The following is a 13,843-nucleotide window of genomic DNA, read 5'->3' on the forward strand; positions in this document are numbered from 1 at the left end:
CCACACTCCCCCCTCCCCCCCCCTCCCCTTTGTTTAGTTAAAAGCCAAGGAACAAATACGGTTTCTTTGTAGCTGAGGTGCAATAATTCTGTCTTTGTCTTGTTTTGGTTCCCTTAAGATCTCTTGCCAAAGGCTAGATGTGAAATATATATATATATATATGGACAAAAGAATAAACAAGGATTTTTATAACCATTTATGTTTGTTTAAATGTAAATTGTTTTGTATCTGGGGTTAGATATGGGGGGTATTTTTATTTAAAAGAATCTGTTCTGGAAATATATTAATGTCCCTAAAATCTCTGAATAAAATGTATTATCTTACATAAGTTCTTGTTTTTCCTTCAAAGTTGCCCCCTATGAACATATTTATTTTATGTTAATCTTTATTACTGTGAACTTTATTATACACCAACCAAGATCCTTATGAGTCGTGATTATGAGTCCTTATGATCCTTATGATGACTTATTATAATACAGTATGATGTTTGTGCAGTATGCTGCAGCCATACATTATATATTGTTAAAAAAAAACTATATATATATATTATTTTTTTTTGACGTTGTATAAGATTTAATTTTGCTTTTTAAAGTGCATTCTGAATCAAACCTGCTGACTTGCTCTCAATCTACACACACAGTCGCTCATGCCAAACTGCCCCTGCCCCCTCTCCAGCATTGTCACCATTGTATCGCAGCAACATCTCTGTGTGGATGAGGGCAGTTTGTTTACTTCTCTCTTCCAATGAATTAGACATCTCCAAACACCTTTCATCTAATGTGAGTCTTCATGTCCAGGTTATCTTCTGCTTTTCGGTGCACTTAGCCGTTTCAACATTGTTTAACAGCTGACAGTGTGCTTTGTGAAAGTGTCATTCACATCACTCTAACTTAACAGTCAGTAAATCCCATAATGTAAATTGGACGTATGTATGCAGCTGCTGCGTTGTATTGTTGTTATGGGGAATTCTCCTGACAACGTGATAAATGGCATAATTGGGGGTATTTAGAACAATCATGTGATGTGTTGTTGGGAATATTTTGATGCGCCATCATTTTTTATCATATCTAATCAACATCTGTTTCAGATAGAAAAGTTAAATATTATTTTAAATCAGCCTCCATTTAAACTTCATGCGTGGGAGTCATATTTTAACGTTTTGTAAGATAAACAGAATTATTATTGGGTATATACCATATTAAAACCAGACAAGTGTATTTAAATCACTTGAAATGAGTTTTAAAATAATATGATAAAATAAAAATAACTTTTTGTTGATTCATGTTTAAATCTTTGTTTTTACAACAAAAAATAAATAAATATATATAATATGGAAAACAATGATGTTTAGTGCTTTTCTATATAGTTTTTTTTCCTTTTCTTTTTATTAATGATAAAAAAATAAGTATATTAATTACTCATTAACTTGCCTGTTTTATTACAAAGGACAAAAAGTCCTATCGTTTGATTGGCTGTATAACTTGATAAGAGTGCCATAAATAACTAAACTGTTCCTCAATTGCCTCCTCCCACTCATACGCACACACATATAGTCACGGGTCACAAATGCTGTCATAAACATTTACCTCAATCTTTTTTTAACCCAGGTGGTGGCCAAGGAAACATTTTATTGTCCAGAGTCTATAAAACCTTGTTACCTGTCTCCATCAGAGTACATCTCTGTCTGTCCCAGATATTGTGTGTGTGTGAGTGAGAGAGAGAGTGAGTGAGTGTGCATCTCTATATTAAAGGATATTCTTTACAAGAGGAGTAGTAGGCAGCCTCAGTCATCATGGCAGGTGAGTAAACCTGGATGTTTATGGGCACAAAATAATAATTTGGATTTGTACATCTGAATTTATAGCGAGAGAGTGTGTATTCTTTGCTTAAACAAGATGATGCACAATTTGTGCAAGTATTATGTTACAATGTGAAGACATTTGAAAAAACTAAACTCAAATTGAATCCATATTAGGACTGTTTTAATGATTTTACATAATTTCTGCAGACACGGAGGGAAAAAAGAAGAGGAAAGAAAGGGTGAGAACTCTATATTATACATGTATATATACACACATCAACACATAATTAGTAAGCATTATGTTTTTATAGTATACTCATATAAAACATTATAATTCTAATATGCTAGCACATTATTAGGACATATTTTAATTAAGCTGTGATTTTTCATTGTAGCCAAGTTGCTTGGGATATCCTGTCAGTATATTTTTCATTGTGGTGAATGAGTTCTGTGAGCGATTCTCCTACTATGGCATGAAAGGTAAGAATACACGAAAACATACACACGTGCAATAATGTCAACTTTCATCTCTGTTTTACTTGTTTACTTCCCTCCGTCTATATCTCTATTGCTTTCCTTAATATTTTCCATCCATCTCTTGTGCTTTTCTTCCCTGTCTCTGTTTTGCAGCGGTGCTGGTGCTATACTTCAAGTATTTTATCGGTTGGGACAATGATTTTTCCACCACCATCTACCACACGTTCGTGGCTCTGTGCTACCTAACACCCATCATGGGGGCCATAATTGCAGACTCGTGGCTGGGCAAGTTCAAGTGAGTTTTAGAATTATGTTCAAAATGGACTGAGTACTACCATACTATCCCTATTAGGAATGCAAAATGCAGTATATCAAGTCATGGATGGTTTAAGGACCCTAGCTATGATGATCAATGTAAAGGACAATTTGTCTAAAATTTCAAAACTGCTACATGGCGTTCAAAAGTTTCGGGTCAGTAAGATTTTTTGAAAGAAATTAAAACTTTTATTCATCAAGGATGCATTCAATTAATCAAAAGTGAAAGTAAAGACTATTACATTCTTACAAAAGATTTCCATTTTAAACAATGCTGTTCTGATAATAATAAGAATTGATTCTTGAGCAGCGAATCAGCTTATTAGAATGATTTCTGAAAGATCATGTGACTGAAGACTGGAGTAATAGCAGTTTCCTGCAGATCTAGGCAGGTGGTGCTGGGGAGGTGGAGGGGATTCGAGGTTATAAAAGGGAAATGGTAATGGATACGTAAAATCGATTGGCTGAGAACGTTACAATAAACGAACCAATCAGAACGTGAATAGAGTTTCGTGGCTGAACTATTAAATTAAACACGTACTAAAATAGAAGACAGTTCTTTTAAATAGTAAGAATATTTTGTTTTTACTGTATTTTTGATCAAATAAATGAGCATAGGAAACTGCTTTCGAAAACGTTAAAATATCGTTTGAATGGTATTGTGTGTATTTTAAAACCCATTGTGTGGCAAATAGTGTGGAATTAAAAATGAAATAATTGCCATTTATTTTAAAACAATCATGGAAATATTATTACATTTAAAATAATTATCAATAACTCTATTTGCATAATAATTTAATTACATTTTTGGTAACACTTTAGTTAAATTTGAATAATTCTTATAATTATAATCATTTAGTTTTAATAATTCTCAATATTAACCAGTTGCTTATTCGCATACATATTACTAGGATATTAGCTGTTTATTATAAATAACATATTAATGCCTAATTCTGCATGACCATATTCTACATCCCTTAACCTTATCCAATTCCTACAAAATACCCAAACTTAACAACTACCTTACTAACTACTGTATTAGTAAGCAGTAATTAGGAGTTTATTTAGGCAAAGTCATAGGATTTGTTGCTCCACTCATGCATCCTCTTTTATGGTAGAAAATGACTGTGCATATTTGGAGCAAATATCTCGGTTAGGAGTGTTGTGCGCAAGTTAAGGTGTCCCTCTGTTCCAACTGTACATGGTCTACCCTACTAAGTACCCATAGTCAAAAGACTTGTGTGTATGTATTTGTACATTATCCCTCATCTCGACTTTTCGCAGGACTATCGTGTACCTGTCCATAGTGTACACCATTGGCCAGGTGATCATGGCTGTCAGTGCCATCCATGACATCACAGATACCGATAGAGACGGTGTTCCTGACAACATGACCTTTCATATGTGAGTTACCGCTTGGGACATGCTTTATCCTTAACAATTTGGAAGTATTATTGTGAATATAACAAATATGCTCTTTATTAGGTGCCACATAAAACAAAATTGTTTAAATATACTGACATTTCTATTGTTGGTTTATTTCATCACATTATTTGCATGATCAGAGTGTCTTTAGTGTGAATTTCAATTTCCTCTCTTATCTTAGTGCCTTGTCCATGCTGGGACTCATCCTCATTGCCTTGGGAACGGGAGGTATTAAACCCTGTGTGGCAGCGTTTGGAGGAGATCAGTTTGAAGATCACCAGGCATGTGGACTCTTTTACACACACACACACATATACATGCATTTAACAGACACACACCCAACCCTAATCAGATATTAATGCGGATGAACTGAATTCAGCAGCACATTCTTGTGTTCGTGTAAATCAGCTGTTATCAGCTCAAGGTTTAGTCTCTGATATGGAGTGGATTGTCAAATAGAGATATGAAGTGATTTGTAGACTACACCCCTCCACCCCTGCCACAGGGACGTGAGGTCTAAAGGCCAGTGGACAACGTGTGAAACATGATGTGACACATTGAAGAGGAATGTTACAGTATGAGAAAAATGTATTTATCTATTAGGGAAATAGATCAACATTCCTCATATTGTAACATTGTGTTTCACACACGCTTGCATGTTTTCAGGCTGTACACATTTCTGAGGTACTTTTCCAGCACTGAAAAAGTTAAGAGTTGTTGTTGTTGGAAAGAAATTTATACACTGTAAACAGTAACACTTAATTCATTGGTTTGAGTTGGGCAAACTTAAATGAAACAAATTAGTTCAATCAAATTAACTTTTGTGAGTATTTAGAACTTTTCTTTTTATTTAGACAAGCTTAATTAAATTTAACTGAAAACGGCTGAGCATTGTACACCATGCTTTGCCATGACACTCCAAAGGGGAGAGTAAATGCTAAATTTAAGAGTTATATAATGTTTTTTTGCGCAAGATTAATGTTAAGTGGGAGATTTAGAAGTGTTTATTGTTTTGCTATGCTAATTTAGAAGAGTTTCTGTAATGATGGGTTTTTGGAGGGTTACATCAGTGACAAGTGGAGCATGATATGGTAAATATTTAATATTGCCGTACTCATTCAGCAATTGCTATGCTATCAAAGCATTGTGTTACCAATTAGCAAGTTAGCATTTATTGAAATAGCTATATTAAAGCTAAGTTTCCTCTACAAAAAAAAATATTTAAGTTGAGATTATGATCAGTTAAATGCATGAATCAGCTTACTCAAATATTTCAAGTTAAGAGTAATTCAAATGTATGAATACAAAGTAAAAATCTGCAAGTCCTGCTTTAAATTTCTTAACTTAAAAATGTTGATGTAAGTGATTACCTAATTTTGGAGGGGTTTTGTCAACTTATTCGGGTATACAGTGTACTTTTATTCTGCAAGGATGCATTGATCAAAAGTGACAGTAAAGACTTATATTTTAAATAAATGCTGTTCTATTTATCAAAAAATCCTTAAAGTATATCAGGGTTTCCAAAAAAATATGAAACTGCTCAACATTTTTCGACATTGATAATACTAGCCTAGGAAATGTTTCATGGGCGCCAAATCAGCATATTAGATTGATTTCTGAAGGATCATGTGACACTGAAGACTGGAGCTTTGTCTTCACAGGAATAAATTACATTTTCAAATATATTAAAATAGTAAACCGTTATTTTAACTTGTAATAATAATTTTGAATAGTACTGTTTTTACTGTATGTTTACTGAATGTATGTATTTATGTGATATTAATAATTATTTTTTATTTTATTTCAGGAAAAACAAAGAAGTACTTTCTTTTCCATATTTTACCTGTCCATTAACGCTGGCAGTCTTCTCTCCACCCTCATCACACCAATTCTGAGATGTGTGTATTTTGTTAAAATCAGAATATAATTTTTTATTTTATTTGTTGTCACATTTTTCATGGTGCTTTGGTAAATACACATACGAACAATCTATCTAGTCTTTGTTTATATTTGTCGTGTTTTTCAGCTCAGGACTGTGGTATCTACTCAAAGCGGAGCTGTTTCCCGCTGGCTTTTGGGGTCCCTGCAGCTCTCATGGTGTTTGCTCTTAGTAAGTTACAGCAGGTTTCATTTCCTCTTATTTATGTTGACATGTGCAATACCATTTATGACCACTCGATGGCAGCCTTGATGGACTGAAGTTATTCTCTCTTTCTCTCTGTGCAGTTGTGTTCGTCGCAGGCCATGGCATGTACACCATGGAATCCCCCAAGGGCAACATCCTACTACAAGTCATGAAATGCATTGGAGTAAGAGCAACAACATTATATTTACTTAAAGAAAGTGTTAAAGTTTTTGGAAAAATTAGTTATCAACTGAGACTTCTCACAAACCGTTCACATTCCATTAATATGGGTCAGATTTACTGTCCCGCAAACCCTGTTTCGCCATTATAATATGGTAATTATTCAATATTGCTATACTCATTCAGCAATTGCTATGCTATGCTAATGCTATCAAAGCATTGTGTTACCAATTAACGTTAGCAAGTTAGCATTTATTGGAATAGCTTAAGCTTGATGAAGCCAAGTTTCGTTTTAATGTATGAATTAGCTTACTCAAATATTTAAAGTTAGGAGTAATTTAAATGTATGAGTAGGCCTACAAAATAAAAATCTGCAAGACCTGCTTTGAATTCCAGGTCTTTTTGGGGTGGTTTGGGTGGGTTTGCCAACTTATAGTGTTAAAGTTTTTGGAAAAATTTGTGATAAAATGAGACTTCTCAATTAGAGTTCACATTCCATTAATAGACTATGGGCCAGATTTACTGGCCCGCAAACCCTCTTTTGGCGTCAAAAAAATACTGTCAATATTTACTCTAGACACACAGTGAAAACTTAAAAAAAAAAAAAAAAAATGTACATTTTTGCAGCAGACCTTTTTTGCATAAGCACTTGTTCGAGTTTCCCTTTCAGACGCAAAATTTATGGGAGGAGAGTATGCAAGGTTATTTAATAAGGTTTGCGCTAGTGAATTTACTGGTATTTGCGCCATTGCCTACAATGCTCAAAAAAGCATGTAGCTAATTTGCGCTGTTCTTGGTAGATTGTGTTGGTCAGTATGGAAATGATCTGCATCTGTGTTCTTTCTTTTGTGCGTCACAATTTTCTAATTTGTCTTGTTTAGTAAATCTGTAACTTATGTTTGATAAACACCAATCAGAATTTAATAAGTAAATATTATAATAATGTCACCACCTGCAGTTAATGCCAAACATTGTCAGTGAATTTTTTAAACTTAAAACACACACACACACACACACACACACACACACACACACACACACACACACACACACACACACACACACACACACACACACACATGCTATAATTCATTCATTCAAATAAATGTAATCTTACGCACTACTTTATCTCTGTGTCTGATTCAAAGTGGGCAGAATGCAATCTAACAAGCCGTAACTGGCGAAAATAACCATCAACTCTACCCTTCCTGTCAAATATCGCGCTCCAAACATCAATAACAGCTTTGAGTTGTCAATGCTGGCAAATGACCGTGGTATAAGCGGGATAATCCACGGCTTATCCCTTACATATGTAATTGTTGTGGTATGCAACATCAAGTCACATGGGAAAGGACTATCCAGTCCAACTAGATGATTGTTGTTTTTGTTTTCTTCTACAGTTTGCAGTTAAAAACCGCTTTAAGCACCGCAGTAAGCAATACCCAAAGAGAGAGCACTGGATGGACTGGGCGGATGAGAAATACAATGTACGTTGCATTACAACAGAAAGATAGCGAAGACCTTGACCGATACACTGATATAATGAGACACTGTCTGTTTCTTTACAGAAACTCCTGATAGCTCAGGTGAAGATGGTGGTGAAGGTGCTGTTCCTCTATATTCCTCTGCCAATGTTCTGGGCCTTATTTGACCAGCAGGTCAGTGCACAAACACACAATGATGCTACAAATGCCATACTCAACTATATGTGTTCTTACACAAACACTCATCTGTTTTCCGGCTTGATGTTAAATGTGAGCCGTGTTGTTTTTCCAGGGCTCCCGTTGGACTCTTCAGGCCACCACTATGGACGGTAACTTTGTAAGTTTGAAAAAGCTTTGCATTTCAATTGTTTTAAAGAAACTAAAATGCACATATCAGGACAGTTATATTGCAATATTTTATATTATTCTTTCTCTCTCTGTCTCTCTCTGTGTGTCCTTATAGGGAGCGTTTATAATCCAGCCAGATCAGATGCAGGTGAGGCCGATTTATGCTACACCGTTTATTCTTGTATTTTACTATAATTGCATCCTGATTGACAGGATATGAAATAACCATGTGATGATATTACATTGTAGTTTTTTTTTTTTTTTTACGTGATCAAAAATACAGTAAAAACTGTGATATTGTGAAATATTATTAAAATAACTGTTTTCTATTTTAATATATCTTAAAATGTAATTTATGTATGTGATGTCAAAGTTGAATTTTCAGCAGCCATCACTATGTATATATATATATAATTAATTTGTACTGATGTCATCATTTGTGTTCTGGTGCAGATCGTGAACCCCGTGCTGATTGTGATTATGGTGCCGATCATGGACTCTGCAATTTATCCACTTATCAAAAAGTGCCATATTAACTTCACGTAAGTACTGGGCAACGTGTTGCATTTGTGATCGCGACACGACGTGTTATGTGATCGTGTGACGTTATTTCCAGGCCCCTGAGGAAGATGACTATCGGGATGCTGCTCGCGGCGTTAGCGTTTGTGGCTGCTGCTCTTTTGCAGATTCAAATTGACGTAAGTATCAAACGGATCCTTTGCAATCTAGCAGACAGGTTGCAATAACATCTCACACACAAAACCTGATGCTCGAAGATTGTAATTGGTACTTGATGCTTATTGGCTTGATTTATGCCTTATCTTTCTGGCACAATAATCATCACAAAGCATTTTATATTCTGTTTGTTCTCTGCAATGAAAAGCAATGCCTGTCTTGTAATCCAACAGAAAACGCTCCCCAAGTTCCCTTCAAGCTCTGAAACCCAGGTGAAGTTCCTGAACCTGGCGAACACATCTCTGCCGGTTATAGTGGAGGGACAAGAACCGTTTGATGTTCCTGCTTTTGATGTAAGTCCACACAATGACACATCAAGTTTAACCAAACTGTGTTTGAAAGAATTGGAAACCCAGATTTAAAAGAAAGTAACAAATGGGTAAATGGGTGTCTCTTAACCTATGGGAATTTTGGCGCTATACTCTTATACAATATTTTACACTCACTAGTATTTTTGAATGAATCTACCGTCATGCCTAATATGCAAACATCACAGAGAAATTTATTTTGTATATATTTCCTTACTACATAAAAATTCAGACCATAGTGTCATTTCCACCACATCTTAAATTATGTATTCAGTCGTGTTCTGTGGTGGAAATGACTTTTTTTTTTTTTTGTTAAAATAAAGCAAACCGTTTTAAATTGCTTTTTAAAACAAACTTACTTTGTCTTACAGTGTTATGTATCACAAATACATGTATACAAATACATAAAATACAATTTCCAAAGTTTTTAATTTTACCCAATAAAATACTCTGCCCACAATTGGTATTATCCCTTCATGTTTTTCTTCAATGATACAGTTGTACACTAAATTTAGAAAAAACTTGATTAGGGGCAGAATTGTTTGTTATGGTTGACACTATAACTGAGAGACTTTATTGGTGTTATTTTCAAAAAAAAAAAATTTTTTAATTGTTTATATTCATTTTTTAAATTTGAAATGAAAGCATAACATAAACTTTCTAAGACACACTACTATTCAAATGCTTGGGGTCAGTAACATTATTAGTTTTATTCAGACTTTAACATTTTATTTCATATAAAAACATTTTATTCATGAGTGTTCTGCAAAAAAATTATCGTGTTTCCACAAAAAGTTTAAGAAGCACAACTGTTTTCTAAATAGATAATGATAAGAAAAGTTTCTTGAGCACCAAAACAGCATACAGAATGATTTCTGAAGGACCATGTGACACTGAAGACTGGAGTAATGATGCTGAAAATTCAGCTTTGACATCACAGGAAAATATATTAAAATAGAAAACATTTATTTCAAATAATGCAATCATATTTCACAATATAACTGTTTTATTGTATTTTTGAACGAATAAATGCAGCCTTGGTGAGCATTAGAGACATTTAAAACTTTGTTAGTTTTCATGAAAATCAACCCCTGGGACATAAAGATGTCTGCAGGTGAAGAAACAATATGCACATGTAGTGAGAACTGTAGATCTGCATGTAAACGTCCTGCAAACTCTTTTCTGTTGTTGTGCTCCCCCAGTCCTCAAACGAATACATGTCACTCGACGCTATGAACGTTGCAGTCTCTGTGGGAGGAAGAAATACTACAGGTTCTTTCCTGAAGGAAATGAGGCACACAGTTTTAATAAATGCTGACGGCATGCTTGCGACTGTAAGTGCTGATTTTGGTATTTCCTTGCATATCTGTTAACTATTCTTCTTGTTTTAATATCACAAGGACAACGTAGTTATAACTGTGGCATTGCATTCATGTGTTTGATCAACCCTTCACTTTCATTCACAGCTCAACGACACGCGGGAGAAACCGAGCCAAGGCTTGAATGCCATCAGGTTTAGTGCATTTTTCATTATTTCGTAATATTGAAAATTAGTGCCCAATTCAAATGTATTAACAGCAAACATATGTTTTAGGTTTGTGAATGGCTTTAGGACTCTGCTGAACGTCACGATAAAGTCTGATGAGCTGAGTTTGCTCTCTCCCTTAGAAGGATCAGAATACTTAATGGTTGCCCATGGCAAGTACGTGCTGCTGTGTACAAATACATAACACATACACAATAGCTGTCGTGCAGATACAATTGCAGAGTTGCTAGGCTGCTTTTCTTCATTGATTTGATGTCCCCTTCCCAGAGCCAACTTTACCATTGAGAACGTAGATGGACAGAAGTGCTCCTACATCATGCAGCTGGGCTTTGGAAGCTCCTACACAGTCCTGATCCCCGGCAACTTCAGCTTTGGAGATAATGTAAGTCACAACTTTACAGCCAGATTATAGTGTGAACACTCTTATGAATGGTTAGGACTAGAAATAGTTCATCCATATATGAAAATTCTGCCATTTACTCATCCATTTAGTAATTTACATTTAATCATTTATCAGATGCTTTTGTCCAAAGTGGCTTACAAATGAGGAGAATTATTTAGTTCAATCTGGCCATAGAAAAAAGTAAATGGGGTCCAGAACAACAGTGAATAGGTTCAAAAGAACAGCATTTATCTGAAATAGACAGCTTTTGTAACATTGTACACTACCGCTCAAAAGTTTGGGGTCAGTAAGATAAAAAAATATATAATTTGATTTTGCAAGGATGCATTAAATTGATCAAAACAGTAAATACATTTATTATGTTATAAAATATTTCTATTTCAGATAAATGCTGTTCTTTTGAACTTTCTGTTTATCAAAGAATCAAGAACTGTTTTCAACATTTATAATAATAATAAGAAATGTTTCTTGAGCTGGAAATCAGCGTATTAGAAAGATTTCTGAAGGATCATGTGACACTGAAGACTGGAGTGATGATGCTGAAAATGCAGCTTTGCCATCACAGGAATAAATTACATCTAAAAATATATTCAAATAGAAAAGTTATTTTGAATTGTAATAATATTTTACAATATTACGTTTTTTACTGTATTTTTTTATCAAATACATGTTTGAACGGTGTGTTTACAGTGCCGTCAAATTGATTAATTGCATCTAACATAAAAGCTTGTATGTATGTGTGTGTGTATATATATATATATGAGCTAACTTTTAAGGGGCCTGCAGATGACAAATATATTATTATAAATAAAATGTTATATTAATATTATTGATATATTAAAATATACCAACTTGATTGGAATGCTAAAACATAAATCAAGATGTAAACTACAATCATATATCTTTTTTGTAATCACAATATGAATTGTGGATAATTACACATAATACATAAATACACACACACACACGCAACAACTTGGAAACAAGTTTGAGGGGCGTTGTCATAATTACAGCAGAAATAACTGAGGAAATATCTTAGCTGATATTGCTGGGCCTTTGAATATGGTGTTGGATTATGAGGGGCCTTCAGGTCAGAAAGGTTGAGAAGCACTGCGTTAAACTACTGTTGACTTACTGGACCTTTAGTGGCTAATAGCAGATCTAGCAATGTTGTTCATCTCGAACGTGTAAATAAAGCAGCCATGTCTGAATGTGTGCAGTGTCACGAGAGCATTACAGCGGTGCAGGAGATTGAGCCGAACGGAGTCCACATGGCCTGGCAGATCATTCAGTACTTCATGATGACCTGCGGAGAAGTGGTCTTCTCCGTCACCGGTCTGGACTTCTCCTATTCACAGGTATGGAGTGCTCTCTGGAACTCTCGAGATGGAGAAACACTCAAATCAATCTTTTTTTTTTTATCATTGTCTCATAACTTGGCTGTGCTCCTGTTTAGGCACCAAGCAATATGAAGTCAGTCCTCCAGGCTGGTTGGCTGTTGACTGTTGCTGTGGGGAACATCGTCGTGCTCATCGTGGCTGAGGCAGGCTCACTTCCAGATCAGGTATACCGCTTTTTTCCCCCGAATAAAATCCTAGTCAAAAGTGACTTCTGTTGGCATCTGTGTTGCTACGAGCTCATGGGTATGCATGTGTGATTCTAGTGGGCGGAATACCTGCTGTTCGCGTCGCTCCTGGTGGCCGTGAGCATCATCTTTGCCATCATGGCTTACTTCTACACCTACATGGACCCGACAGAAATCGAGGCTCAATTTATGGAGTTCGAGCCAGAAGATAAGAAAAAGAAAGAGCTTGAAATGATGACGAAAGACAATGCTGCGTACGAGAACACAGACGTCAAACAAACCAAGATCTAGACACGTCGCTTCTTTTTTCTCTCCTTATCTGTGGTTTAAAAGTGTTGGTGTTCCATTTACTACTGATGCACCATTTTTATCACAGTTAGGCTTGGATTTCTTATTGCAGAAAAGACAATCAGCCCAAGATAAAGCTAATTCTATCTCAAATTGAATGGTGTTTGGGACACCGACCAAGGTCAGAAGGTTCGGTGGTTTCGGAGAGTATCAGACTGTTAAGATCAATGTTAAAGTGGCAGTGTGTCACAGTCACGCGTGTTGGTGCCTTTGCTGGCAGGTTTTATTTATAAGTGTATTATGTTACTATCAGTTAAGAGTAGAAACAATTGATGCTCTTTTTAGGCAAAAAAAATGCAATGCATTTTACCCTATCATGAAAAAAACAGTTTAACTGAAAAACTGGAAGTAAGTCACACACACTGCTATCGATTCTATTTTGAATGCAGAACGTCTCCTGTTTCTGTAATTGTGGTTTGAATCTTTGAGAAAATATTCTAAATAATTTTTATAAATAGCCATTCATCTACTCCAATTAATGGGTAAGTCAGTATTGTGTGAAGTCATTCATTTTCACCTTAGTTTATGCTGTTATTTTGTGACTAGATTTGATGGGGTACAATAAAAACGTGCCTAATAACTTGCATACCGCTATGAGCATTAGAGTTCAGTGTTTCCTGGATGTATTTTTAAATTATTGTATTTTTTCTACATAAAACTGTAAATGGATTTTAAACTATATTGGCTTCAATAAGCTATGAAAGAATCAACTTTTGATGAAGTGCTTCAATAAAAATAAATATAACTACCATGCTACTGGTAC

At 35.1% G+C, this 13,843-nt stretch overlaps 1 protein-coding gene across 2 annotated transcripts; it reads left to right on the plus strand.

Moving 5' to 3' along the window:
* Nucleotides 1–763: 763 nt before the first annotated feature.
* Nucleotides 764–13,841, plus strand: slc15a1b (solute carrier family 15 member 1b). 2 transcript variants are annotated; one of them, XM_079627245.1, is made up of 24 exons: nucleotides 764–779; nucleotides 1,752–1,799; nucleotides 2,009–2,040; nucleotides 2,197–2,281; nucleotides 2,432–2,573; nucleotides 3,878–3,997; nucleotides 4,200–4,299; nucleotides 5,826–5,916; nucleotides 6,045–6,128; nucleotides 6,245–6,327; nucleotides 7,724–7,810; nucleotides 7,892–7,981; nucleotides 8,100–8,144; nucleotides 8,271–8,303; nucleotides 8,609–8,697; nucleotides 8,772–8,853; nucleotides 9,064–9,183; nucleotides 10,401–10,532; nucleotides 10,665–10,711; nucleotides 10,793–10,900; nucleotides 11,012–11,126; nucleotides 12,368–12,505; nucleotides 12,604–12,711; nucleotides 12,811–13,841. In XM_079627245.1, the coding sequence occupies exons 2-24, from the start codon at nucleotides 1,793–1,795 to the stop codon at nucleotides 13,021–13,023; spliced, it is 2,151 nt and encodes a 716-aa protein (XP_079483371.1). In that variant the 5' UTR covers nucleotides 764–779; nucleotides 1,752–1,792; the 3' UTR covers nucleotides 13,024–13,841. The 2 variants fall into 2 exon arrangements, with proteins under 2 accessions (XP_079483371.1, XP_079483370.1); XM_079627244.1 differs by lacking the exon at nucleotides 764–779 and having other exon boundaries at nucleotides 1,686–1,799.
* The last annotated feature ends 2 nt before the right edge of the window (nucleotides 13,842–13,843 follow it).

This window comes from Phoxinus phoxinus, assembly GCF_949152265.1.
Source record: "Phoxinus phoxinus genome assembly, chromosome: 11".
Lineage (NCBI taxonomy): Eukaryota > Metazoa > Chordata > Actinopteri > Cypriniformes > Leuciscidae > Phoxinus > Phoxinus phoxinus.